This window comes from Brachyistius frenatus, unplaced genomic scaffold (assembly GCF_029030835.1).
Source record: "Brachyistius frenatus isolate BFR_SWC_R1_liver_20210118 unplaced genomic scaffold, ASM2903083v1 Contig_6, whole genome shotgun sequence".
NCBI lineage: Eukaryota > Metazoa > Chordata > Actinopteri > Embiotocidae > Brachyistius > Brachyistius frenatus.
This window is the reverse complement of record NW_027210605.1, coordinates 4,552,913-4,580,384: the sequence shown is the minus strand read 5'-3', so window position 1 is coordinate 4,580,384 and position 27,472 is coordinate 4,552,913. Positions and strand designations below refer to the sequence as shown.

The window sequence follows — 27,472 nt, the reverse complement described above, 5'->3', positions numbered from 1 at the left end:
ATTTACCTCAATGGGAGGCAGTCTAATTGGGGTTGTCGGGGTTCCAGGAGGTTTGAGAAGAAAAAATGGAACGACGTTCACCTGAGAGAGAGAGGAAGGGGGCGGGGGTGGGGGAGAGAGAGAGAGAGAGAGAGAGAGAGAGAGAGAGAGAGAGAGAGAGAGAGAGAGAGAGAGAGAGAGAGAAAGAGAAAGAGAAAGAGAGAGAGAGAGAGGGGGGAAAGAAAAAGCAGAATTGTTAGAGCCACACAGCATGGCCATCGGTGATCTTATTAGAAATACAAGGCTGGTCCTCTCCTCCCTGCTGCCTCATTACCACTAATGCAAAAATCTAACTGTTAAATGTCAGTTCAGAATAAGAATAGAGGAGAGGAGCAGCTTTGCGACAAGAAAGACTGTCCTGTAACAAGAAGGTCAAAATTTACTATATTCTGTTCCCACTGACAACTGCATTTCCCGTTAAGCTGCCTGAGAGTGAAGCTGGTGGTCATGGGAACTGCCGGCTTACTGTAAGTTATCCTGTGTAAGAGCATCAACTAAGCCATCTACAATGTGGCAAACCTATAGAGAGACAAGCAGAGTTAAGGGGAGGTAATTACATTCTGACATAAACAACTGGGATTCACATCAGCAGAGGGGGACTGAATACGAATTAAAAAGATTAGTTCACAATAGTGTGTGATGTCTGTGTTTTTGTCTCTAACAATCCATCCTGCGTGTGCCCAGCAGAGTGTCTCCCAGACTGCTCAATCTAGTTAGATGATAAACAAGCAGCTCCCATCTCCTCTATAATATATCTCACTTACTGATCAATACACCCGTGTTTCTCCTCACTGGAGATTTTAGGAGACCTGAGAAATGAGCAGACCATTTAACCGATGACTGATATGGAGGTTTTCATAGAAAGAAATATCAAGCCAGTGTCAGGGGTCAAATTGGAAAGGAATAATCAATCAGTGGTCATTCTGCGGGACCTCCCATTTTGCCTTTAGGGCATGCCAGCAAATGAGACTGCCCTAATTATCACCCAGTCCTGACTGGAGAGGAATAAGTGTATTATTACTCACATGTGATCACAATCACATTTTCAAGGGCACACACACACACACACACACACACACACACACACACACACACACACACACACACACACACACACACACACACACACACACACACACACACACACACACACACACACACACACACACACACACACACACACACACACACACACACACACACACACACACACACACACACACACACACACACACACACAGCCACAGAGCATGGATACATTTCCCATCCTGCTTTTTGAAAATGTTGTTTCCTTCTCGCTCTCCTCACTGTTTCAGTTTAACCACATTGAGGGTACACACTGAACATAAATCTCGACATAAATCTGCAGGAATAGCAGTGCAGCAGTTTCAAACAGGAATATGGTAAAAGTGCAAGAAGCAATACCTTTTTCAATAGGCTTTTAAACCCAACTCACACACTTATATAAAAGGACAATATAATCAAAGGAGTTTAATTTTATATATATAATGAATTAACACCTTGTATCATACAACTTTTATTCACTTATACCGGTGTCAAAGAATCAACTCTCTTTTTCCTTTTGCTGTCTGGTATCTCATGGGTATTTGACCTCTGATATCAATGGCGAAGGGAGACATGTCACATGTAGCAGGTATGAGCCACCTGTTCTGTTATTAGGAGATGATGGCCACCAGGGGGCAGCACTTACACAAGCTGGGTGGGCATGTTGTTGTTGCTCGTATTCATTTCAGGGACAAAGTCAGCTGAAGGTGAAAGACACCCTGGGCACACTGCATGAGGATCACGCCCTTTTCACGAAATAGGAAATTCAACACACTCATACCGATGGAGGTCTGCACATGTAAAACATGTACACACCTGTAACTGGTGACTGTGGTTTAAAATGAAAGACAAATACCATACTCCTCTCACATTATGTTGTGATATTTACCATAAAACATTGTGAGAATTGCAAACAAATGTTTTGAACTTAACCTGTGAGGGGAGCTCATGTAATGTCAATAAGGTGTCCTCATCATGATGATAATTCTGTAGACTGAAGTGACCTACCTGAATTGACATCTAACCGTAAAATACTATACAAACATTTCAAACACTGGCCTTATAACTAAATGCAGAGAAATCATTTAAACGCAGACAGAGGTGTATGACAGTGCTCTGAACTTACCAGTTTGGTCAGTGGGAGAACAGCAGCCTCTGCTGAGCGCCCACAGTAGTGCACTCAGGACAGCCAGACAATGTGCTCCCAGTCCATTCATAATTCCTCACGCGCTGCCTCTCCTCTCGCTTCTCGCAGTTTAGCACCTTTCTGAGTTGTGCCGTTTTTTTTTTTTTTTTTTGTTTGTGTGTGGCAGTTCATGATGGCAATTCATGAACAGACCTCTTTACTCCAATTTCTTTGTGTGTCGATAATGAAGTCACTGAGTGAGCTTGCTGATTGGCTGTGGCGGCGCTGGGCATGTTTGGGTTTGTATTTTACGCACGCAAGGCGTGATGGCTAGAAAGTCTTATTAGACTCTGAAGACAAGCTATTTAGACAGATGATAATCTTCAATATAGCTTCCAAGCCATCTGGGAGGTTACTGTGGAAACAAGGGTGCTATGGCAACGGTAACTGGGGTTACCGAGGAAACGACCGTCGCCATGGAGACTGCATCACAGCGGGCTATATTTGAGGCATCCAAAGAAATATACACTCCATCTTTGATCACTGTTTGTGTGCGTGAAGGAGCTTGGCGTTTCTCCTCTCTCACGTGCGTGATGCACCGATAATGAGACACTGACAGTCGGCTGGCCCCTGTGTTTACATGGCGCCGTTTACGCATTAAATACCCTGCCGCAACAGCCCATATCAAGGAGGGAATTATGGTTTAAAGACAGTAGCATTGGACTAGACTTTAACGCACAAGAAAGGCATAGCACAAAACGGTCTAATTGAGATAATATATGCTGAACTGTGTTTTCCAGACATTACATGTGTTTGAACACACACACATATTTAAATGATTCAGAATATTATACGTAGGCTATGACTGACGGATCACGACATAACGCATGTTAATACAACGTGAGTGTCCTTCGAATAGCAAACATTTGTACTCATCTTTCACAGTTATAAAGACTCTATTTCTACCTGTTGTGATTATATACTTGCTATTGCACAACGCACAACAGGTCAATCCTCTCACTTAGAGAGAAATAGTGGGCTTAATACTTTAAGGAGCTCTTTCTTTCCATGCAAGCGGGAATGGAACCGTACAGAATTATGAATTCATATCACCTAAATGAAAAATCCTGATTCTTTGAATGGAGCACAAAGCAGCATCTCTGTACAGACAGGGTTTGCTCCTTCTCTCTCTTTCTTTGTCCCTTTCTTTCTTTAACTGATCTACCCTCTCCACACGCTGGTGCGCAACGACAGAACCGGCTGTGTGTTGACACAGCACCACGTCCTGTGTTCAGGGTCGTGACTCTAAATCTAGCTACACGTCGGTGAAAATCTTTTTGTTTATATTCACACAATTCTGCGAGTTGTTTTGCAGGGTGGTGGGGAAGTTGGGCTGCTGTTTGAACGCGCTGTTAATCCCATGTTCCTCTATCACCATATATTCGCTCTTGCTGAGTGAGGAAGACGAGCGAGTCTTCCTCAGCTCCTCTGTGTCGGCCAGAGGCTGACAGCTGCCCACGTGCAGGTACTGTGCCTGCTCCTCGCCCTCCGTTTCTCTGTGGTAGAAGTAGTTGAAGTTGGAGACGATAACAGGTACAGGCAGAGCAATAGTCAGCACACCAGCGATTGCGCACAAAGACCCTACAATCTTCCCTCCGATTGTAACGGGGTGCATGTCCCCATAGCCCACGGTAGTCATGGTGACGACAGCCCACCAGAATGCGTCCGGGATGCTGTTGAATCCCGAATCTGGGTCGTCTGCCTCGGCAAAGTAGACGGCACTGGAGAAGAGTATGACACCGATGAACAAGAAGAAGATGAGCAGGCCAAGTTCACGCATACTGGCCTTTAAAGTCTGTCCTAAAATCTGAAGCCCCTTGGAGTGACGTGAGAGTTTGAAGATGCGAAACACCCGAACAAGCCTAATTACGCGCAGAATTGCTAATGACATGGCCTGCTGACCGTTTCCTTGCCTCTCTGCCAGCTCCGTGCCCAGGGTGATGAAATAGGGAATGATGGCCACAATGTCAATAATGTTCATGATATTTTTGGAGAACGTGGCTTTGCTCGGGCATGCAAAGAAGCGCACCAGCAGCTCGAAGGAGAACCAGATAATACACAACGTTTCAATCACAAAGAACGGGTCTGAAAAGGGGCTGATGAAATATGGAAGTGTGCCATTTATCACAGGTGTAATGGTGATAGGATCCCTGTTGTCGTCCCTGAACTCTGGCAGTGTCTCTAAGCAGAAGATGACAATGGAGATGAGAATGACTAGGACAGACACTATTGCTATTCCCCGTGCGGGACCGGAGCTCTCTGGGTATTCAAAAAGCAGCCACACCTGTCTTTGAAATTCATTCTCGGGCAACGGTCGCTCCTCCTCCTTTATGAAGCCCTCATCCTCCCTGAACTTCTCCATAGCCTCCTCACCCAACTCATAGAAGCGTATCTCCTCAGAGAAAATGTCAATGGGCACATTAACGGGTCTTCTGATGCGCCCGCCAGACTGGTAGTAATACAGGATGGCATCAAAGCTGGGTCGGTTCCGATCGAAAAAGTATTCGTTCCTGAGAGGATCAAAGTACCTCATTCTCTTCTTTGGGTCCCCCAGCAGTGTCTCTGGAAACTGTGAGAGAGTCTTGAGTTGCGTCTCGAAGCGTAACCCTGAGATGTTGATGACGACCCTCTCACAGCATTCGTGATCCGGTTCATATCGGTCCAGAGAGTGGTGGCCGGGGAGAGCTGCCGACTCTTCCAGCATGTTGTCACACGCCACAACCGTCATCACGTCAGCCTCTGTCTCGGTGTATCCGTGGTTCACCAGGTTGTCGCCCCGGGTTTTGGTTACGCTCGGCGGGGGTGATTGCAGGAGGCTGAGATGGTCGTCCATGCGCGGTTGAAGAGGCATACAGGGGCGGCCGCCTCGCCCCTTCTGCGAACCCCGGTCAACCACAGCCGCCGCCACAGCCTCTTCTCCTCCACGTTCCTCTCACTCTATTCCTTCGCTTCACGTTCACTCCCTACTGTTGCTGTTCCCGCCCACAGGGAAAGATCTGGGTTTATAAACAGGCCTTCCACCCGCCCACGGCGCGCCAGCGCTGGGTACCTTCCACTGTCCTCGGCCAATCGCAGGACGCACCGATATACAGAGGAAGCAACAGACGGGCGTCATTCAACACCATTGTTGGGCGTGCCCGCCTCCCTCTGCCCCTCTCCCCGTCTTGTGGCACATACACACTTACTTGGCCAGTATGAACAGTCTCCTTTTTACACAAGGTCATTGCCCACAGATAGGACATTTTCAAGGAGGCTACTCTTAAATATATTAGAGCCTCGTTTTCCAGGACAATCTAAAAAAAAATGCACCACCATTACGCGTATACCTTTGGTTACCTATTTTATTCAACCAAGAAAAAAATGTGGGTGTTCCATGGTAAAAAAAAAAAAAAAAAAAAAAAAGCATTCGGAAATGAATTATTGAAGCCCATTCTGTCGTCGATAGTTCTTTAGTGATCAAAAATATGGTTAACCATTGACATCCCATCTGAAATCTGAAGTATAATTGTTGTCTGCGTCCCAAACTGGCGATGGTACATGTTAAAGTAAAGAGGAGCAAACAGCGAGGGCAGGAAGTGAGGAGGGAGATAAGACAGGTCAGTGTAAGAAACTTGATTTGTTTAATAATCGTAGCATTAAAAAAAAAAAAAAGCCAAATATGTATACACATAAAAAAAAAAAAAGTACCAAGTCCTACTGATCACGATACTATCCTGCTACATGCACCCTAACCTCAGATAATATTTAGTTAATATGGTGAGTGTCAACAGCTACAACTACTTTTAGGCAGCATTGTCTGTCCTGTGGCAGATTTCATTAAATATAATCACACTAGAAGAGAGAGAGAGAGAGAGAGAGAGAGAGAGAGAGAGAGAGAGAGAGCAATCCCCCTTTCTCACTTGAAACTTGATCATTTTTTTACACCCACAGATTCTCAGCTCCACTGCTCTCACCAGTGATGTTTAACCTACTTTACAACTATTTTATTTTGTTGAATGTCATATTCAGGCATAACATAGACCACTTTTGGAATTGTAGGCAATTAAGAGACCTCACATCTATCATCAAAATGTTTTTTGGCTAGTGTATGTTGGCACAATTAAGTCTCAATTCATACATTAACCACAAAATAGCTTCTAGTTATTTCCCCAGTTGTCTCCTCTGATTGCTCCATCAGTTTGGTTGGACATTTCACTGTGCAGTGACATTAAGTTGAAGGGATTTCCTGAATTGATGCCTCATGGAGGGTTGCTGTCCAAGGTCCTGAAATGGATAAAACGTGACCAAGGACCAAGAGGTTTTTTTACGCAACTATCTCTGAGGTAGATCTTGATTGCGGGCAGAAACAGAATCTTTAGTTAAAGCAAGCTTAATGGGGCCATAGCACCACAAAAACAAAAGAACGAAGTCTGGAATAGCTGCTAGCTGACATCTGAAATCTATAGGTACTTTGCAAGGCTAGTCATAAATTACTCAAAAAAGTCAATGCAGTTACTGTTTTTTATTTACATTTTGATTTGAGTGCCTTTTGCCAGCTTTGCCATTGTAGGTAAATTTACTGCTATTTTATTGCTTTTCTATTGTTCTATTATTATCTTATTGCTTCTGTATGCTGCTGTAGCGAAAAAAAAAATTCCCCTCGGGGATTAATAGAGTAACTACCTAACCTAACCTAACTTAAATAGTGTTCAGAAAAATTTGTTTATTGGCTTAATTTGCTATGCTCTCAATCAATTGTATACTTTTTTGGGGGTACGATCGTGACATGGGGTCAATTCCAGCTGGGAACCTTTGTTGACATGTCCCTTCTTTGTCTCTCTTTTCCCTTGTTTCCTGTTGTGATACTTTCAGTGGTCTGACATGCTGCGATGCACTGACTAAACAGTGGAGAAATGAATACCATACACACGCTATCAGTTCCTTAATCAGGGATTTTCTAATCCTTCCGGTGTTTTGGATTACAGAATTGGCCCAAACTAAAGGAACTCCCTGTCCTCACTTACCAGAGTTTCAAAATCATTTTCTGGCCTGCATTGCAGACTACTTATTGTTGTCCACTTTTTAAAGGAGAACAACAAAGATAATTTACATGCATGGAAACATGTTGACCCACTATACAGTAGCCTGCTTGTTTATTAAGAATTGAAATATCAACTGGGCCACTGGTCTGGTCATTGTAGTGCCATGTGATGCAGGCAGGGAAAGTTTGGGGACTAGAGCGGCTCTCTCCCTGTCCTTATAAAGCTCAGACACCTTCACAAGGTTAGATAAAATGAGGACAAGCCTCAAATGTGAGGACGTTGTGCTGGTCCTCACTTATACTAAGAGCTGCTCAGGGTTTGAAGATAAATGTAGAAATGGAACCTCCTCCAACATAATACTGCCGATGCAAAACACTTGTGTGTGTGTGTGTGGGGGGGGGGGGGAATGTGAGCAGAGACTAAAATGAGAATAAAGCATGAAATCCGACTGGTTACTATACTGAATCTTCTCTACAAAGAAAATCCTAAATACAAAGACATTTCAGCAGCTCTCTTTTCGTCTGCTCCTCTGATGTCTTTGACAGTTGGATCTGACTTTGCAAATGTTGACACTGTATATTTTGACCTTCATCCTCTGCACATTACAGCCAGACGGCATATCAACAAGTGGAAGGAACAAAACATGAAAGGGAGGAAAGGAAGAAAGAGGCCTCGAGCTAACTGTGAGGGATGAGTGTGTTTGCTGCTCGTAAACATCTGCTTCCTCCAGATTCAATTAAGTGAGCATCGGATGACTGGACTTATCTGAGAAGTCTCCCATCAACATGGGCAATCTGTGGCAACACCCAGGCTGACACATTCAGCCCCACGCTCACACAAACGTATACTGTACTTGCATTTTTGAGGAAACGTTTATTTACATACATTTACATTCTATTAATTCTTAAATGCAACAGGGCTGTCCTTAATGTGAACTGCCCGCAGTTTATTTTTTATATTGCCACTGGGGGGCACCATTAGTGGTTAAAAAAACAAACAAAGAAATAGTTAAATTTGTAAAGACCAGCCTTTTGTTCCAGAGGGAAAGTAAGTCTCCAGAGAGAGGGTGAGAGAGAAAGATACACACTTCAACAACTTTACCATACAGTTCAAAACCTTTAATATATTTCCTACAGCTGAATTTAAAAATGTTTAGCCATTCAACTTGTAGCTTAAAATTTCCAAACAAAACACATTATCAGTTAGATGAGATGATGATAAGATGTGATGTTATAGATTTAGCTATGAAACACTTGTTTATGCATCAACAATATTATGGTATGTGATAATGTAACTCTTACAGGGGTCATATGCTGCATTACATTTGACTTTTAATACCTAAAGTAGAGTCTATATTTACTTGAGTAAGAATTTTGATGCATGAACACTGGTATTAAAATAACTTTACTTAAGTAAAGGATCTGGTTGCTCACCAAAGGTTTTTCAAGCTTACTCTGTGGTTGTAAACATAAAAGGAACAGTTTAAGAGAATACAGGGGGAGGGGATTGAAAGTAAGAAAATAGTTGCAGTGAGATCTCTTTAGTTAGATCCCTGCTAACTTGTAACAATGTTACAATTAACATTGTAAATCTTTTTTTTTTTTTTTTTTTTTTACAATTTTATATGTCTATGACAGTACTGTGACTCAGATACATTCAGTGTAGACCCTGATTTCTTATTGAGGCCACATTGAAGCTGTCTTGTATTAAAAGGGCCAGTCAGTCCACAGGGAAAGAGCTCAGGGACAGCCAAAGGGCCTTCTAATGTGGTTTCCACTCTCCATGTTAAATATAGGTCCACCCAACTCCCTTATTAACCTACGAAATTAGGCTACCTTGCACATTGCACTTGAATACTTCAAACTGGGATGTGGCTGACTGAAAGGCATTGAAACGAGCCCAAGGAGCATGTGAAGGGGGAAGTGGGTCATTTTTCTGGCAGAACGGCTCTGCTGCATGAGGTTGTGGACATCTGGTTACACTTGAGAAATTGGACTGGTTTGGATCTTCTGCAAAAGATGCACAGCTATTTCCTTTAACACAGCTCCTGGAAAAGGGTGAAGTTAATGCCTTTAAGGGGAAACTAAGGAAGGAGACCACATATCTGGCAACCTGTCGCCATATCTACCCCAGTCAACATTTATGTGTAGTTGTATTCTTTGACCTCAGAAGTAGACTACAGAGTACATGCATTAGTTTCTCAACAAAGGTGTCCTCAGATGATGTCAACATTTGCTTAGCTACCATTCACCACACTGTTTCCACTGTTGCTGTAATGGAACATTATTTTACTTGCTGTTTGTCTTGCTTTACATGTATCTAATTAGGCTTTGCTTATTTTATGATTTTGATCCCGGCATCTATTTACAACCAGTCATCCTGAAGGGCAATCTATATTTGATTGTTTGTTTAGGTTTTATTACTCTTATCTATTTTATTTATTCATCTAGAAAATGAATTCTGTATTATATGGCATGATTATATTGTGTTGTCTGATAGGAAAACTGTGGGAAGGCTGTGATTGGATGTTGCAGAGACATCCCATTAGAGTTGTCGCTTGATCACATCTCCCTTGAACTGTGGAGAAAGTTATGTGTTTTTCTGATTATAGTCCCCCCGGAGAGGCCTTAAGGGTGTGTCAGGAGAACTAATGTCAAAGAAAGAGTCAAGCTATGCAAGTTTCACATGAAAATAGACATTTTCAGTAACCTAAAGTAACCGTTAGAATTTTTCGGCAGTCGTTTTATTTTTCACTTTATTCAGTATACAGAAAAATGTATTTGCTTAGTGTTATTGTTCTTTCTAATTAACTGGCTTGTGTTCTACTGAGATGAGATGGCAACCATAGTCACAAGGCTTTGTTATTAACCCCAGATAATTGAAATAACTCACTAGTTATCTTTCGATAAATTAGAACCAGATACTGAGCTCTCCACTTTTACAAGGGGTGTCTTCCTGTTACTCAGCCAGTGACACGTCCTACCGAATCCCACATCCTTTTCCTGTCCTCACGTTAACAAACAGTAAAAGCACACAGTGGTGCCATAAACAGAATATTTACAAATGAAGAGAAGGCCCATATGGACAAAGCAGCTGTGTGTGTGGACTAATTGATCAACTGCTCATATTAGCATAACTATGGATATCAGGGGCTGGAGTGCAGCTGCACATGACAGAGGCTCATAGGAGGTAGACAGGAGGAGAAGCAGGGAGGAAGACAGGACGGGACCATCTGTAGGACAAAGTCTGATTGGCCATGGGTGGCATCAGGTCCTGCTGTAATCCCTACAACAGAGAGAGGGATGTGGTAGAGAGGGTGAGGGTAGAGGGACGTGGCTGAAACTCAACTGGCTGTGTCACTTTGTTTTTGTTTGTTCGGGGAAAGCATGCATGTGGAGCCCCACGCATGGTTGCACAAGCACAGAGAACAAGATGCATTTACAGGCAAAATCAGCCTCTGCACGGCTGTGTTTTCTCACTGTCTGTAAACTGTCTATGCCGCTTAAGGGCATCTGCTTCTACAGGCTGAATTATATCCACTAGGGGTTTCTGGAGAGTTCCAGCATGACTCGGGTGTCATAAATATGAAGTTGCAGTGGCAGGCGATATGTTTGCATAATAAATGCAGTCCCACCAGGGCATATCAGCTGCAGCTGCGAGAGAAAGGGGCTTCCCTGCTTCACATACCAACCATCAGCTCCATTTAGTCACAGAATGAGGACAGACACAGAAAAAACTTGTCATTGGCAAGAGAAAATACTGCAAGCCTGAAGTTGATTGAACTCAACCATCAAGAGACCACGCAGGACTTTGATGAATTATAAAGCCTTGTAATTATCTATTAATTAGCGTGTTTGCCTTTGTGTTCTGCCCTAGTTAGACCCTACTTAGAAACCAAATCTTTCTTAGACTGGAGCATCAAAAGGAATAAATACAACCATGTGAACAGCTGCCTAATAATTGCATTACATGACTATGACTTCATATGTCTGTCCACAAAATATAAAGCGGAGTGTATATTTTTTCCCATGGCGGCAGTGGTAGTAAAGACCTGGGGAAGCCGTGTTCACGGGAGTCTTGAGATTAAATAGGAAGAAATGTGAGAGCCTCATCACACTCCTGTCCTCTCCATGCCCTCCTCCCCCCCCGTCCTCTCCAGGTTGACATTGCTCACAATAATTTCTCACATCATCTTCTCCCCTTCCATGTCTCTCACCTCCAGTCATCCCTTTCCACACCTTATAATCGTTTTGTCATCTTTCTAACTTTTAGCATTTTAGTCTTCTATTTGAAGGCAAAACATTTTATTTTTTCTTCCTGCTGCAGGTCTAGATGTCTTCATTTCCCTTCACTAAACCTCAGTATTTCCCTTGTAGAGTACATTAGACTTTGTAGTTTTCCATAATATTGTTTGTTTGAGTGCAATATTTCATTACATATTTTGAGATTTCTAATTTGGTTACTTTTATTATTTTAATACTGTTGAATGGGTTGACTCTTTGAAGTTCATGTTTATGTATTTCAATACATTTGGGAGGCAATATTCTACTCAGTGTGCCCATCTGTGTTTACAGTTTACTTCTGTTTGACATATTCCTCTCTGAGCTGCTGTCTGACTTTTCACCACGGCTCTGCTTGGGAAAGCCACAATGTCCCCAGTTGGTCCAGATGGTTGTTGGTACATGCGGCGAAATATGCTTGTGCATGCACAGAAGCCTGCTGGCCTCCATATTAGAGACTAAATATCTTCTCTCAGCTACCACACAAACCTATTTTAGACAGAAATATGTAAAACATTGCTTTAAAATTTTTTTTAGATTAATTGTTGGTTTTGTCTTTGCAAACAGACACACAGACAAAGGTTATTTACTAATTTCCCCAGGTAAATGGTTAAAACAGCAACATTACACAAAATTACATCTGCTGTTTTTACTCAATCAAGAGATTGTGATCAAAACAGGAGAGAGCAGCATATTAATACTAATGGACATGTTGCGCCTTCGCCCTGTATTTTCTCAAAAAAGTGTGGAACACAAAACAATTTTGTGAGTCTACACTCCACTGAGAGAAAACTAGTTTTACCACCAAGAACAGCAACTCCAATATTTACAGAACTTCATAGTTTTCTCATGACCTTTCACATGAATATGTCAGAAAATGTAATGCACTGAAACATGGCCACCAAATTGTGAGGCTGCAAAGTGTACTATTATATACAGCTTGGATAAAGAATTGAATGCATGAACATCGTCGTACTTGTTCAAAATAGGCAAAAACAATTGGAGAGAAACTTGTATAAATCTAAAAGGAATGTGAGTTCTGCATGTAGCAGTGAGATAACATTAGTTCTCTGATCCAAGAGAGTCTATTGGAGTGTTTAAATTATTTCAGCAGAAGGCAGCAAGTCAAAAAATTGCAGATCTAACAGAGTTTGTGCAGATATCAGAAACAGTTATGTCAACGATTCAAGAAAAACAAAACTAAGAGACTAGAGCCACCCTTGAATCTCTGCAATGTTGTTTAATAGACTGCATGGTTACAGAAGTGCTTTGAGGTAAAGGCTAATGCTGACATGCTAAAATACTCAAAATGGCGACGCTAACATGCAGATGTTAAACATGCATAATATTTATCATGCGGGCCAAATTTGGCTTTTTACATGTAAACCCAAAGTAAAGCTGAAGGTGACGGGCCTGTCCTTAGATGCAAAGGTATTTGCTCCCAAACAGAATGACATTTTTACCAGATGGTGGCGGTAGATGAAAAGTCAGAGAATCTTATTACAATTAATCTTGAGGGGCACGTGAATGTCGACCAGACTTTATGCTGTTAATAATTCAGCCTGGACTAAAGGGCACGACTGACTGACTGATATTGCAACCACAGAGTCAAGTCACGAGCATTGCTATGAAAATCCACATTACGCTGCTTCTGGTGAAACGCACCTGTAGCTCTTGTTGGACCTTGTCATTCCTGCCTATTCTTTTTTTGCTGTAAAGGCGTCAGTGTAAGGGTCACTTATTACACAGGCAGCTTCAATATAAATGCATGACAGAGAACTTCAAGGAATGGTGGCTTCAGGCACCCATCAGTCCCATTTCCATATTTCTCCATGGTGGTATTCTCCTACTGTGTGTTTTACAGCTAAATGAAAAGGGAGTAGGAAGGTGTTTGAGCCCCAGGATGTAAGTGTGTGTGGTGTGTGCTTCAGTGATGGTGCCATGGGAGGTCCAATACCCTTTCACAGCAAGCCTGAACTTCACAGAGGCAGAGGCAATACGTCATTATGGAACTAAGCTGACACACACACACACACACACACACACACACACACACACACACACACACACACACACACACACACACACACACACACACACACACACACACATACATGCACGTTGTGGCTGGAGCTCCTTGGTGGCCTGTGTGGCCTCCATATACGTCCTCTTTCAAGCAGTACATCCTTAGTAAGTGGATCAGCCTGTCTTTGCCAGTGGCAACAATACGAACAAGCTCTTTTTCTTTCATTTTATTTATTATTAGGGCCCGAGCACCGAAGGTGCGAAAGCCCTATTGTTATTCGTAAAATTATTATTCTCGTTCCTTATTTTTCTCCGAAAAGAACTGCATTTTTGGCGGCTTTATCATATTCAAAAACTCATGAAAGTTGGTACACACATCTCTCCTGGCGAAAAATGTCGTATTCTAGTGGAGTCACGAGTGGGCGTGGCCAAATGGCTCGTTTAGCACCCCCCAAAGAGATGCCCTGGCGGCTACATTTACATACATGCCCAAAATCCGGTGGACACGTGTATCACACCTAGACGTACAAAAAAATTTACATTGCACCATTACGTCAACTCAACAGGAAGTCCACCATTTTGAATTTAGTTGCCATTTTTGGTGATTTGCACATGTTGTTCTTTAACTCCTCCTCCTCCTAGGGATTTTGTCTAGCCGACTTGAAATTGAGTCAGTTCACCTGTAACATGTTTGGGATGAAAAGTTATCGAAATAATTCGTTTTCATCGATGCGTGTGCCCGTCACGTGGTGGCCATTTTGAGGGTCTCGCCATGAAACTACAAGTTGCTTTAAATCTTATGTACATGGACCGACCTTCTCCAAACATCACAGGTATGATAACAGCCCCGCTCTGAAGACACCTGTGTGGTAATATTTGCTCAGAGACCTAGCGCCCCCTGGTGGCAACTGGAAATTACACTTTTCATACTTTAACATGCTACGTCAAGCTGGTTAATCACATGAACCTAAAGTCGGGTCAGAATAGTCATAAACATGTAGTTGATAATATATTGAGAAATTTGTTCGTTTATTTGTGTAATCACTGGTTTGCATTCGGTCTGCAGTATTACCTGTCTGGCTCATTTGGAGAAATGTACTGTGTACAAAATTTACTGTGGTGAATGCATTGAAAAGCAATTTACACAATATAAAAAACATCAATTTGTGATTGTAATATTTGCTATATTTTGCATTTTTGTTGGTCTGACGGGCAGGTTGGTCTACTCAATCTCCGCTTTATACCGAGGTCTGCTACTTTTACCCTACCATGTTATTTTTATGCTGTCTGTATCTCGCAGCAAAACAACAACAACAAAAAAAAACATGTTCTGTTGTTCGGTGAAGTTTTGAACCTCAGCTCTTTATATTCTTAAACCAACAGTTTTTGCCCTGCAAACCTGTGAGGATTATACCCACGAGGTGTTGCAATAGAAAGCGGCACTGATTCCCTCCAGTTGGCAGGTGCTCGCAGGGATGAAATGTTCCTGTCATCTGAAAATAACTTTATAGGATTTAAAATGATGATTTCTCCAGCTTGGCCAGTGTCTCACTGTTTGAGTCAGTATCACCAACAAAAGTCAGAGGTGTGTATGTCTCCTGCTTCCCTGGAGGAAGAAGAAGCTGCACTCATACAAGAGCCATTGTGTTCAATAATAACTCTTCTCACAGCTGATGTGTCAAAGCTTGAAATTGTCAGGTGTTTAATTAACTATCAGCGAAGAGATTTCCATTAGACTACTGTAAGAGTGTTTTCTGTTACACTACTTGTGCAGAATACAGCAACTAACAATATTTATTCGTATAACATTGGAAAACTAAATGCATAAAATCACATTGTCTCAGTTCAACCATCACTTACAACGCTGTGTAAAGGTTTTAGACACTAAAAGTAGAAAAAAAAAAACTGCCATGAATAGTTTACACCTTTTGTTTATTGGAATCCAGTTTCACACTTATTATACCATCATGTCAGAGAGAATGGTCTTGATTAGTGAAGATGCCTTTGAACTGCTGCCGATTAACATGCATGTCAGGATTGACTCCGGAGCCACTCCAAATCCCAGCTCTTCTGAGCCGTCAATACATGTGCACAGAATATATCCGTGGTCACACGAGTACACACGCTCATGAACTGAACTCATGCACCCATGCAGTCATGTAACTGCTTTTCCTGTTTATGCGTATACATGTTGTCTGTTGTTGTTGTCCCCTTGATGGTTCGTTCTCTCCTTTTGCCCACCTCTCACTCATTCATGAGACTCATCTTCTCCCCATCCGTTTTCATCCCCTGTCACTGGCCTCTTTCAAAGGTGTTGCCTTGATACATTATTCAGTTTTGGCATTTACAAATCTCTACCCATGTGAACAGAGAACACACACATTTAAATGAGCGTGTCATATAAACCCTGCCCTCAGCATGTGCCACATCCACTCCCCACTGCTGTGTCGTAAATACAATTTGCAGTCGCACATAAACTGACAGCACGGTGGATGTTTTCCAAACAGAATTTCAAAAAATACTTTACAAACAGATCAAACAGGCTGAAACATGAGTAGAGAGAGGATTTCCCTATTCATGTTCACAAGACAAAAGAATGTATTGCTGATTCTTTCATTTAGATACAAAACATCAGTGATCACAAAAGCAAAACATTGTTAGTTATCGTGAACTGTTAAAATTGAAGACATCTGGATATTTTGACAAAGCTTTACAATCAGGCTCACAGAACAATACTATAGCACAAAAACTGAAGTAGACTTTTGAGAGAAAACACAATGAAGTCATTTATCAGCTTGGCAGGCAGTTATATAATTTCATTTGATAGGACAGTTATAATAACCAAGTATTCTTGCCAAACATCCACAAATTTAGTGTCAGAAAATAATTTAGAGTGTATTTTTTTTTTCTTTTCTAGAAACAGACTGAAAAACGACAGCAGAGACACTCCTGACAAGCTATCTTCACTAAGGGATTCCTTCTGTGTGCAATGGAAATCAAACGAGAATAGGGCCTGGCACTGATTAAAGTAAAAATGTTCCAATTGAAATGTTTAAAAGGGAAATGTTGACTGTTATACCCACCTCACATGGTTGTCATGAAACTTGATTTTTATTGCAACAAATATATCAACAGATTGCCAACTTGTTTTCCTCTCAGACAAAGAAAAAAAATATGACATTTTTAAAATGGTCTTGTGACTGCTCTTAGTCAAAACTCTTTGTTATTTGGTACATTGTGTGACTGTGATTCAGTGCTCATTAATTAGATGCACAAGCTCTCTGTTCCCTGTTGTGAGAGAGGACAATGTAATGAAAGCACTAACCTAATTTCTCACAGTTTCCCGTAAAAGGCTTCTGATATGATTAATCCAAGCGCACGCATACACAGATGCACACGTAGAGACACACTGACATAACCATGAACATACATGCTAGCTGTTCAATGATTTACCCCTCTTTGAGTTTGGAAACATATACAAAATCTGGACCCATGATCTAATGATGAGGCTCAGTAACATGAATCAGTGAGGAATTGAACAATTACATAGAGATATAGAAAAAAAACTTTCAAAACAGTCGACTGTAAGATAATGAGTCCAGCACACCGTTTTAGTGAGTGTCATCATTCAGAGATTACAAAGTTGGTACTGCTGTGCCTCTCACTCACCTCTGGTAGACTTGAGGCCACTGTCCTGGGACTCAGTGCCTATTTCTATTCAGAGGAAGAGAAAGGAGAAGAGAGGAGAGGAAGAGGAAGAGGAAGAGGAAGAGGAAGAGGAAGAGGGAGAGGAGAGGAAGAGGAAGAGGAAGAGGAGATGTTTAAAGTATGAATTAAGAACATAGGGTGTTTTGTTCTATCTTCCCTTTCAGCACAGGGCAAAGGGCTAATAGCATTGAGACTGTGGAAGGCCTGAGCAACTGGAGAAATTAGACCAAATAAAAACTGCCCCACAAAGAGCCACAGAGACGCACGTAGACATGCATACTGTAGAGGCACACCCTCGCTCTCTTCAAACCTCCCCTGCAACCCACTTTGACAGATGACATCCTCGGGCATTTAGAGGTTGTGAGACAGTGTGAATTGAATTTCAGGTAAAAGAAGAAGCACACACACACACACACACACACACACACACACACACACACACACACACACACACACACACACACACACACACACACACACACACACACACACACACACACACACACACACACACACACTAATGTACAGAAGTGCGCAGTCACCCACACAACCAGAAGCAGAATGACATTGGCACACTCAATCTCTATAAGACCTTGTGTTTTTTTGTCCTCCATTGTCCTTCTCCATCCCTCCTGCATTTTCCACCCTTTCTCTTCATCTTTCAATTTACTCACCACTTGTCCAATTCCAGGCTTATTCTGGATGTATTATGTGTGCTCTTTTGGACATATTTCATTTTGTGCATCCATAAGTGTTCATATGGGTGTTTATGGTGAGGTAAGACCAGTGTTAAAAATGAAAAAAAAAAAATAACAATCTGTGGCTCAGAGGAAGCGAAGCTGCAGGAGCCATGATTGTTCTTGGGGAAGTAATTTCAGATGCATGTGTCAGAACAGAGGCCTGAGGGTTGTTGTTTCCTGACCTCATTAACATGAGTTCGCTGTGGCTACAGGCTAAAATTGTGAACACATGGGTTATAGGTGGGGAAAGTATACCTGAGGTAGAAGACCAACAGGTGTTATGTGAAATTCTTGTGAGGTACAGTGGATGATCAAAGGATTGGGCATGTTGCTTTGTCAGTCAAATTCACCTTTGAGGTTAATTCAGATAAAACTTGCATCTTTTGCAACCAGTCCTTGTTGAATCTACAGATCATGGAAGCAGGTTGTTAACCGTGCAAATGCAAGTTAAAGGATCCTTTTGTATGTGGAGTGTTTTATATTTCTTAGTTTTTTTTAATGATTTTTTTTTCATTGACAGTAAATATATTATTTTTTGAAAATATGCCGAGATATCGCGAACAAAGCAAGTTTATTTGTACGTTTCATTCGTACCTTTACATGAAGCATAAAAGGATATTTAAAACTCAGAGACTTGCGGCGGTGTCTCTGTCCTCAGCTGACCTTACTTTCTTTTAGAAGCTGTAGCTGCTAATTTTGAAAGCGAGATCAAATGGTATCATATGAAACAACCTAAGCAAGCCACTGTTACAAACCTGATGCTAGCTTGTCAGCAGGTGAACTAAATAAGTTGATGTACAATGCTGAGCTGCATCTCAAACTTAATTTTCAGGTTCCAGCTTTCAGATGTTGTCCACCACTTCTATATTTGGCATGTGCTGTTGACCTACTATCTCCCCCCAAAGACCCTCTGTCCCCCTTTAAAAAGTATTCTGTAGTGGGTCTCTAAGGGTTAAAGTAATTAAATAATTAAAATAAACAGAGTAGAGAAATAAGAAAGTAAAATATGCATAGGATGCCACAGTAGGTCTCAAGGCCTATTATAGTCTATTGGTAACTGTTAGTTTGATGCCTTTGCTTTGCCTGAGAATACTAGTGGTCGATGCTCTTATCATCAAGATACTTTGTAAATCTGGCTTTCAGAACAACCCTTGCAGAGCTGCTATTGTATCATGTTTGTGTTTACTTCGTGTATGCTTGCTATCAGATCATTGCCTGCTTTGCGGATAAATAAGTGTTGGAGTTTGCTGTTTTATCAATAACTTTTGTTGCGTAAATCTGGCTATGAGCCAGTGACCAGCCACAGTTGTATATATGTATGTGTGTGTACGTGATGATGCGTGTGTAGTCTACAGTCTTTGTGTGTGTTTCCTAACAAAATTAGGAGTTTCACAGACAAATATTGTACTTTCCTCAAAGTAGGCAACTTATTATTTAGGGGCCACAATAATGTATGTATGGAAACAATGTACATAAAACAATATAAAATAATTAAAACTGCAGTGATATGCGGGCCCTCGCACGCTGCACGTCGGGGATCCAGCGGGTCGGGGCCGCCGGCTCCCCGACGTGCAGCACACGAGGGTCCACATATTCCCGCTTGCAGTTTTAATTTATTTCTCGATCTCGTTCCTTATTCTTCTTTTTTTTAAAAAGTCCTTTTTTCGACAGCTTTAACATCTTCAAAAACTCATGAAAGTTGGTGCCTGATGCGTGTGCAAAGTTTCGTGAGGTTTGGAGCATCGTTTGACCTTAAACATCAACTTCCTGTTTCACGGCGAAACATCAAACTTTGCTGCATCACCCTGGCTGTACTATACACTCTATACTCTATACTCTATACTCTATACTCTATACTATATACTCTACACTATATACTCTATACTCCATACTCTATACTATATACAAAAATTAATTTTGGGTCACTTTTTGGACGACAAGCTATGACTTTTTTTTTTAACATTTCGGACGACATAGTATGACTTTTTTTTTTTAAATTTTTATTTTTTATCATATTTTGGACAACATACTTTTAATATTTTGGATGACTTTTTTTTATCACTTTCTGGAATATGATCTTTTTCTGAACTGACATGTTACTTCTCAAGTTACTTCTCACTGTAAGGCAACTACTCTAACAATGAAAAAAAAAGTCTTTTGGACTTTTTTTTTTTTAGTTTTGTATTGTTGTTGACCTTTGGTTTGGTATTAGTATGACTGCACGTACAAACCCATATACCCAAACCCATACCTGTGTGGCTTACCCTTAGAGGGATTCGCCTTAGGAGGTCTCGCCCGTTAAAGTACATGTGCAAATCGCCAAAAATGGCAACTAAATTCAAAATGGTGGACTTCCTATTGAGTTGACGTAATGGTGCAATGTAAATTTTTTGTACGTCTAGGTGTGATACACATGTCCACCGAATTTCGTGCATGTAGGTAAATGTAGCCGCCAGGGCATCTCTTTAGGGGGCACTAGCGAGCCATTTGGCCACACCCACTTGCGACTCCACTAGAATACGACATTTTTCGCAGGGAGAGATGTGTGTACCAACTTTCATGAGTTTTTGAGTATGATAAAGCCGCCAAAAAGGCAATTCATTTGTAGCAACAAGGACCGAGAAGAAAAATAATTCCTTGGACAACAATAGGGCTTTCGCACCATCGGTGCTCGGGCCCTAATAAATGTACATTTATACAAAGCTTTTTCTTGAAGGTGTTGAGGGTAGTACCCCCCCACACTCATTGTATCATCTCCACAAACATGTTCTCACTACTATGATTAGTAGAGCTCTCACACTAATAAAAGACACGTGAAAAGGCTACCTGAAACCCATTAGTTCAGCCCCCGATGCTCCTACAAAGCGTTAACTTTCAGAAGGACAAACCAAACCAAAGACTGTGTTGTATCAGAGGTGGAGGGATGGAAGGAGAGAGAGATTGAGGGTGTGTGTTTGGGAGGGGGGGAGGGGTGGTCATTCCATTAAACTGCTGACTCTCCTCTAGCCTATAATGGCCTTTACCATAGCAACAATACCCAATAGAGGTATTTTAATAATGTAACAGACGGGAAAATAAAGCTGCCAATCAAAGAGCCTCGGTCCCTGCTGCACTGAGTGAATTATTCACCGCAGGCACTGATTAGAACAGGCAGAGAGAGCTGGAGAAAGAGACTGACAAAGGTGTGGTGAGCGTGACAAAGGAGAGTGATGTGACTCGAAGGGGAGGAGGAGAGACAGACAGAAAAGACAAGAGGAAAGAAAGGTATTCGCTTGTTATGTAACTCTCCAGCTAAAAGAGGAGAGCAGTGGATTATGGCTTGTTGCAGACAGCTCAAGACAAAATCAAATTTGTTGAAAGAGAAAGTGGCAACCTCATAGTACAGTCCCACTCTGCTTGAAAGTAGTGCATTACCCCTTCATTTATCTGTGAGTAAAAACCTCTTGCACCATGCTAAAAATGTAAAGCTACTTTCAACTCGGTTTTACTTTTGTGAACAGGTTTTTCACTGCTCCTATTTGTCTGTCATGTTTTTTGTCTTCTCCTTGCTCCCTTTTCATGCTTAGAAAGACGCACCCACACTAAGGAAGCATCTGTATGAAAATGTCATCTTCGAGTCACAGACAGGAATACAGACCCCCAATGAGCAGCTGCAATCACCTAAAAGAACAATGACACATAACATAGGCATTCATTTGACAAGCATGAAGCAGTAGCTTGTGTGTGTGTGTGTGTGTGTGTGTGTGTGTGTGTGTGTGTGTGTGTGTGTGTGTGTGTGTGTGTGTGTGTGTGTGTGTGTGTGTGTGTGTGTGTGTGTGTGTGTGTGTGTGTGTGTGTGTGTGTGTGTGTGTGTGTGTGTTAAAAGGTTTTCGAGATTTTTCTTTGCTGTTCACATCTCTGTATGCGACTGTATTTTAGAAACAACTCTTCCTGCCCTTTCAATTAGCAGTGCTTGAAACACATCCTGGCAAAACTTTAGTCCCTAAGATGCAATTAGTGACTTAAACACATTGAGCTCATGTTTAAATTTAACCTTTATGTGATCATTTCATGCTCGTTAAGGCATTGCAGGCATGGAAAGAAGCCTTGTAATTAGAAGCCTGTGGCACAAAAGGAAATGTGCCACATAATCATTTACATGTGCGTGCACACAACACAGACATGCAGGTACACACACACACACACACACACACACACACACACACACACACACACACACACACACACACACACACACACACACGTTTCCATCCACATACATCATTTTTCCTTTTTGTTTTTGGTTTCATTTGTGTTCCCCCAAAAAAGTAATTTGAGTTGCTCTTTAGTATCATGAATCATCTAAAAACCTGAATACAACCAATCCAAATGTGAAGTAGGTTACAAATAATCTAACACAGCAGTTTTCCTGTGCAAGTTCATTAGCTTCTTCATCCAAACATTTCTGGTGAGGTCCACACTGTGTGCCTAAAACAGTGTGTGTGTGAAAAAACACCAGCCCACATGTGCTGCAGCAGTAAACCAACTCACCAGTCTTTCCATTGCGACCCAGTTTACTGTTTTTCCAGGATTGAGGGCGTCCCTCCATGATGAAGCACTGTTGGATGAAACATCATTATTCCACATGTTGGTTGTGTGTGTGTGTGTGTGTGTGTGTGTGTGTGTGTGTGTGTGTGTGTGTGTGTGTGTGTGTGTGTGTGTGTGTGTGTGTGTGTGTGTGTGTGTGTGTGTGTGTGTGTGTGTGTGTGTGTGTGTGTGTGTGTGTGTGTGTGTGTGTGTGTGTGTGAATGTTTGTACGTGTATTACTTATCTTGTGTGGACATAAGTCACACTGGGAACTTTGATCCTTTTTGGGGATAAAAAAGCATCTCCTCATAAAGTAAATCATTACATTTTAGTGTGAAGACTTGGTTTAAGGTTGCGGTAACGTTAGGTTGAGGTTGAGGTTTGAGTGTGGAAAATTGTAGCGGTGATTATGGTTTGGGTAAGTGTCTAGGAAATCAATGTTATGTCCACTGAAGTAATGGAAACTCAACCCTCTCTCTCTCTCTATGTGTGTGTGTGTGTGTGTGTGTGTGTGTGTGTGTGTGTGTGTGTGTGTGTGTGTGTGTGTGTGTGTGTGTGTGTGTGTGTGTGTGTGTGTGTGTGTGTTTTGCACGTGTATGTGTATGTATTTAGGGTGGTAAGACAATGCTGAGTTTTGTTTTTGTCATGATTACACATGGTGGAATAATGCCTCAAGCAACCAGATGGAGTCTCTGTGTGAGAGCTATATAATCAAATTCATCCACCACTTGTTCACCGTGAATGAATAAACAGAATAGAAACTGACTATGAAGCAGCAATTCTTTAAATACATAATGATATCTTTTTATTGATAATTTATTGTATATATATGTCACTAAAATAATTGGATGAATAGGCAGAGAACCATAATGATGAGATTGATGGTGAGGTGATGAATTTCTAAACACTTTGGCCAGTCATATATTGATAACTGCACATGTACAACAATAAGAATGTTTGACTCACTGCCTCTCTCATTGTTCCTTCCTGCTCTTAGTTACAAAACATCAACTAACCTCAGCATCTTTCTGTTCACGGAGGCCAGTATTATTGAGGTACATTGCACATGGAAGTCCAATTCCCATCGTCTTTTCATAGTAAACATGTTCACCCATTATTCTTTTATCTATGTTGAATCTGGGGAGTTTAAATTAGAATCTTGGCCTTAACGCATTTGAGAAAAGAAATGGTACTACTAGGGTAGCCGAGGTAAGACCTGAGACCGCTTCTTCACATCTGCAAAGTTTACCCTGCAAAGTTAACTTGGTTAATACAAACACACACACACACACACACACACACACACACACACACACACACACACACACACACACACACACACACACACACACACACACACACACACACACACACACACACACACACACACACATACACAAGCAGTAGTGGCCCAGTGACACGGTGGCAGAAAACAGAATTTGGCTGAGTTTGTCCATAAAGTCATAGCAACTTGCTCATTACTCAAATAACTGTACCTGCAATCGTGTAACATGGGGAGCGCACTGATAGGAGAGCCTGTTCTCACCCACTGATGTTGGATAACATTTATGTTTGTGCCTGATCAGTAAAAAGTATTATTTTTTTACAGACTCCACAGGTCTGACTGGTCCTTCTCAAATCAGCATTTTGCCACAACTAAAGTCAAAAGAGGCTCTAATAGTGAAAAGTGAAGGCTGAGTCATAATAACAGGACAGACAGCTGAACACAGATATTTGGCTCTCAGCCTGACGTGTGCATTAAAGTGGATGAGCTCCAGTTTCACATCGGGATGTTTCTTATGAAGTAAGTCCGACTCAAATGCACAGTTAGGCACAGAGATACAAACTAAATCCACATGGGAATTTTGAGAATGTGTCTGTGTGCTTTCTGTGTGTAGATTAAGCGTATAGCTGAGACAGAAATCCTCCCAGATCACTGAACATAAGCTATTAACTTCTGTGTGCCCCCATATTTAGCAGCTCAGCTATCGTAGCCATAAAAACAATTAAAAAAAATGCACACATAATTTAAAACCTGTTGGACAAACACACTATGATATTAGCACAGACAGGCTCTGTCTACAGAGCTTAATTATGATCCTTGTGGTTTATGAAAGTGGATATATGACTCCATAAAAGAGCTAAGACTGACATTCAGATAAATTGTTTCCCAAATTTTGTTCCAGCCACAGTTTTCCACTGAGCTCAACATGACGACCACTGCTGCTCTCCAGTGGTCTGTAAGGGCAACTTGACAGGTTATACTTCACAAAAGGCAAAGTTATCAAGGGGAAAGTGTTGCACACACTTAGCACCATAAAAGAATAAGGAAGAGCAAGAAGCAATATAGTAAAAACAAGACAATTTTGATACCGAAATGGGAGTGTGAAGAGGTAAGGAGTGTGAAGGGAGTAGATTTAAAGAAAGAAACATCAAAAGAATAGAGATGTAGAGAGAGAGACAGCCAGCCTTTGTCCTACAGTACAAAAGAGCAGACAAAGAACCGTGGACACCTGATCACCAGGGTCCTGGACCAGAGAGAGAGAGAGAGAGAGAGAGAGAGTCTGCTGGAATAAACAGAGAGAAGAGGGCATGAGGTGCATTTGAGTGTATATGTGTGTGTCTGTGCGAAAGTGTGTGTGTGTGTTATCTGGGGAAGGAGTGAAAGCCAGGGAACAGGTCCCCATTGTGCAGCAGGGAGTAATGAGGGAGGTAATGAGGGTTTGGGTTTCCAGAGCTGCCCATTACAAGTGCACCATGCCTGGGCCCAAGAGAGCCAGGGGACTGAGGGAGCAGAGAGGGGGTGGCAGGTATCAATGAAGATAGGGGAGCTTGATCTTGATAGCAGTGAACAGCCGTCAGTCTCAAACTACCACACAGGCAGTAGAAGTGACACTGTGGAGTTTGATAACTCCTGATGCTTCAGTACAACTATATATTTGAAATAAAATTAAAAATATATATATATTTCATATGATGCGTTTACTTTCTGTAGGCAGTAGGTTTAAGTGGCATATTATTTTTATTGTATTTGTCTCTGTAGTGTTAATATTGACCACTTGGGGGCAGCAAACAACACTGATGCACCACCGCTTCCTCCCAATATCTGGAATCAAAATGATAAACCTTTACCTGCAATATCCCCATAATCAGGTAATAAGCATTATCAGATTAAAAAATAAAAGAGCATTTTGCAACATACTAATGTTTACACACAGAGACACACTGACTAAGGACTTTTACTGTTCCCAACCCCTGAGCACTAATCTCAACCTTTACCAAAACTAACCTCCTTGACTAATTAACCTCCTGTGATTTTTTTTTTTAGTCATGGTTCTATGCATACTAGTTTAAGCTGTAGTGTTGCATAAAACTCTACAAGCTCATGATATGTTTTCTGTGAAATTGTAATTTGCTTTCTAAAGCACGTATTTGCTCATGAAAAGAAGTGCAGTAGAAATAATTAGCACAAAATGAAAAGACTCAAGTGAAGCAATGAGGACTTAATAGCTTAATTGCACTTAAATATACACATTTAAGTGAGTTAGTCTACCTTACACCACTGCTAAACTTGAATGATTTGTTCATTCTAAACTTAACAATATCTAAGACAGAAAAAACTAAAGAGAATCAAGGACCGCGAGATTTGTCCTCATGTCCAAAATATCCCAACTGTCTGTACGTTTATAGTCCAAACTTTATATTCATCCAAAGAAAGAGCAACAATCTCACGCACAAACACACACTTCAAATAGAAATAATCCATCTTCATTTTCATAGTGCGGGGGATGACACAGGGAACCAATTCAAATTTGCCTTAATTAAAGGGAACAAATGAAAAGTTGTTACTGATGAATAGATATAAAACCTAAAACCTATGCACGCGCGCACACACACACACACACACACACACACACACACACACACACACACACACACACACACACACACACACACACACACACACACACACACACACGTACTTCATTTTGTGCATTATTACTGTAAGACAAAGCTGTGACTTCCTCTTCCATTTTAAAAGCTAAACAGCCCCCCCCCCCCCATAATGCAAACATTACATTTTGCCTTACCTGACAGACTGAAAGGCAGCAGAGGAAATAAATACCACATTAATAGCTAGGTGAGGAGCGATTTACTGTACTAATACACGTGTACTTTCTGTATGTATACACAGTGAATTAGAGAGCTGTCATCTATATGAAACAAGACTGTGGGCAGTCGGTCCTGCTGGCTGGGAAATGATAAAAGATTCAACAGCAACACAGGTTGCCTACAGAGGTTAATTTGATCTTTAGTGAAAACAGTCCGGCCATGTGAATTCGGTCGTGACTCTTTAGCTTTAATGTCTACCTCTTCTCTTTTTCTCCCAGCTTTACAAGTGTTTGTCCTGAAACACAAATACCACCTGATTAATCTCCGTGTGTGTCTCCATCAGAGCTGTAAAGCTTTGGATGTCACCTTGTCATCCCTGTGTTCTGCTGTCTGGCTGTGTAAACTCAGGAGACTGACATTGGGACTGGGGCAGGACGAGCTTGCAAGTGGAATGTAAGCATTTGGGAAATGTGAGAACTTGTCTGCGACTTGCACTCTGAGTCCAGTCCAAAGTGCCACTATGGTCTGCGCTTGTGTGGAAGTGTGTGTTGGTGGTTTGTAGCCTCAAAATTGACTTGACTTGTTCAATAGAAAGAGTTCAATTGGTAAAAAAAAAAAGATGACATAAAAATCTAAACACATAATTGATTTTGCAGTTAACGTTTTCCTGTAAAGTACATTTCAAGAGGGAAGAATCATTAAACACGTCATAAATTTTACCAGAGTTAG

General features: G+C 41.4%; 1 protein-coding gene across 1 annotated transcript; it reads right to left on the bottom strand.

Annotated features, from left to right (window-relative positions):
- LOC138637304 (potassium voltage-gated channel subfamily A member 3) lies at positions 1-5,346 on the bottom strand. Its single transcript, XM_069725863.1, has 2 exons — positions 2,231-5,346; positions 1-81 (listed from the first exon to the last, which is right to left on the bottom strand). Exon 1 carries the CDS (start codon positions 5,139-5,141, stop codon positions 3,546-3,548), a length of 1,596 nt encoding a protein of 531 aa, XP_069581964.1. The 5' UTR covers positions 5,142-5,346; the 3' UTR covers positions 1-81; positions 2,231-3,545.
- Positions 5,347-27,472: the final 22,126 nt, after the last annotated feature.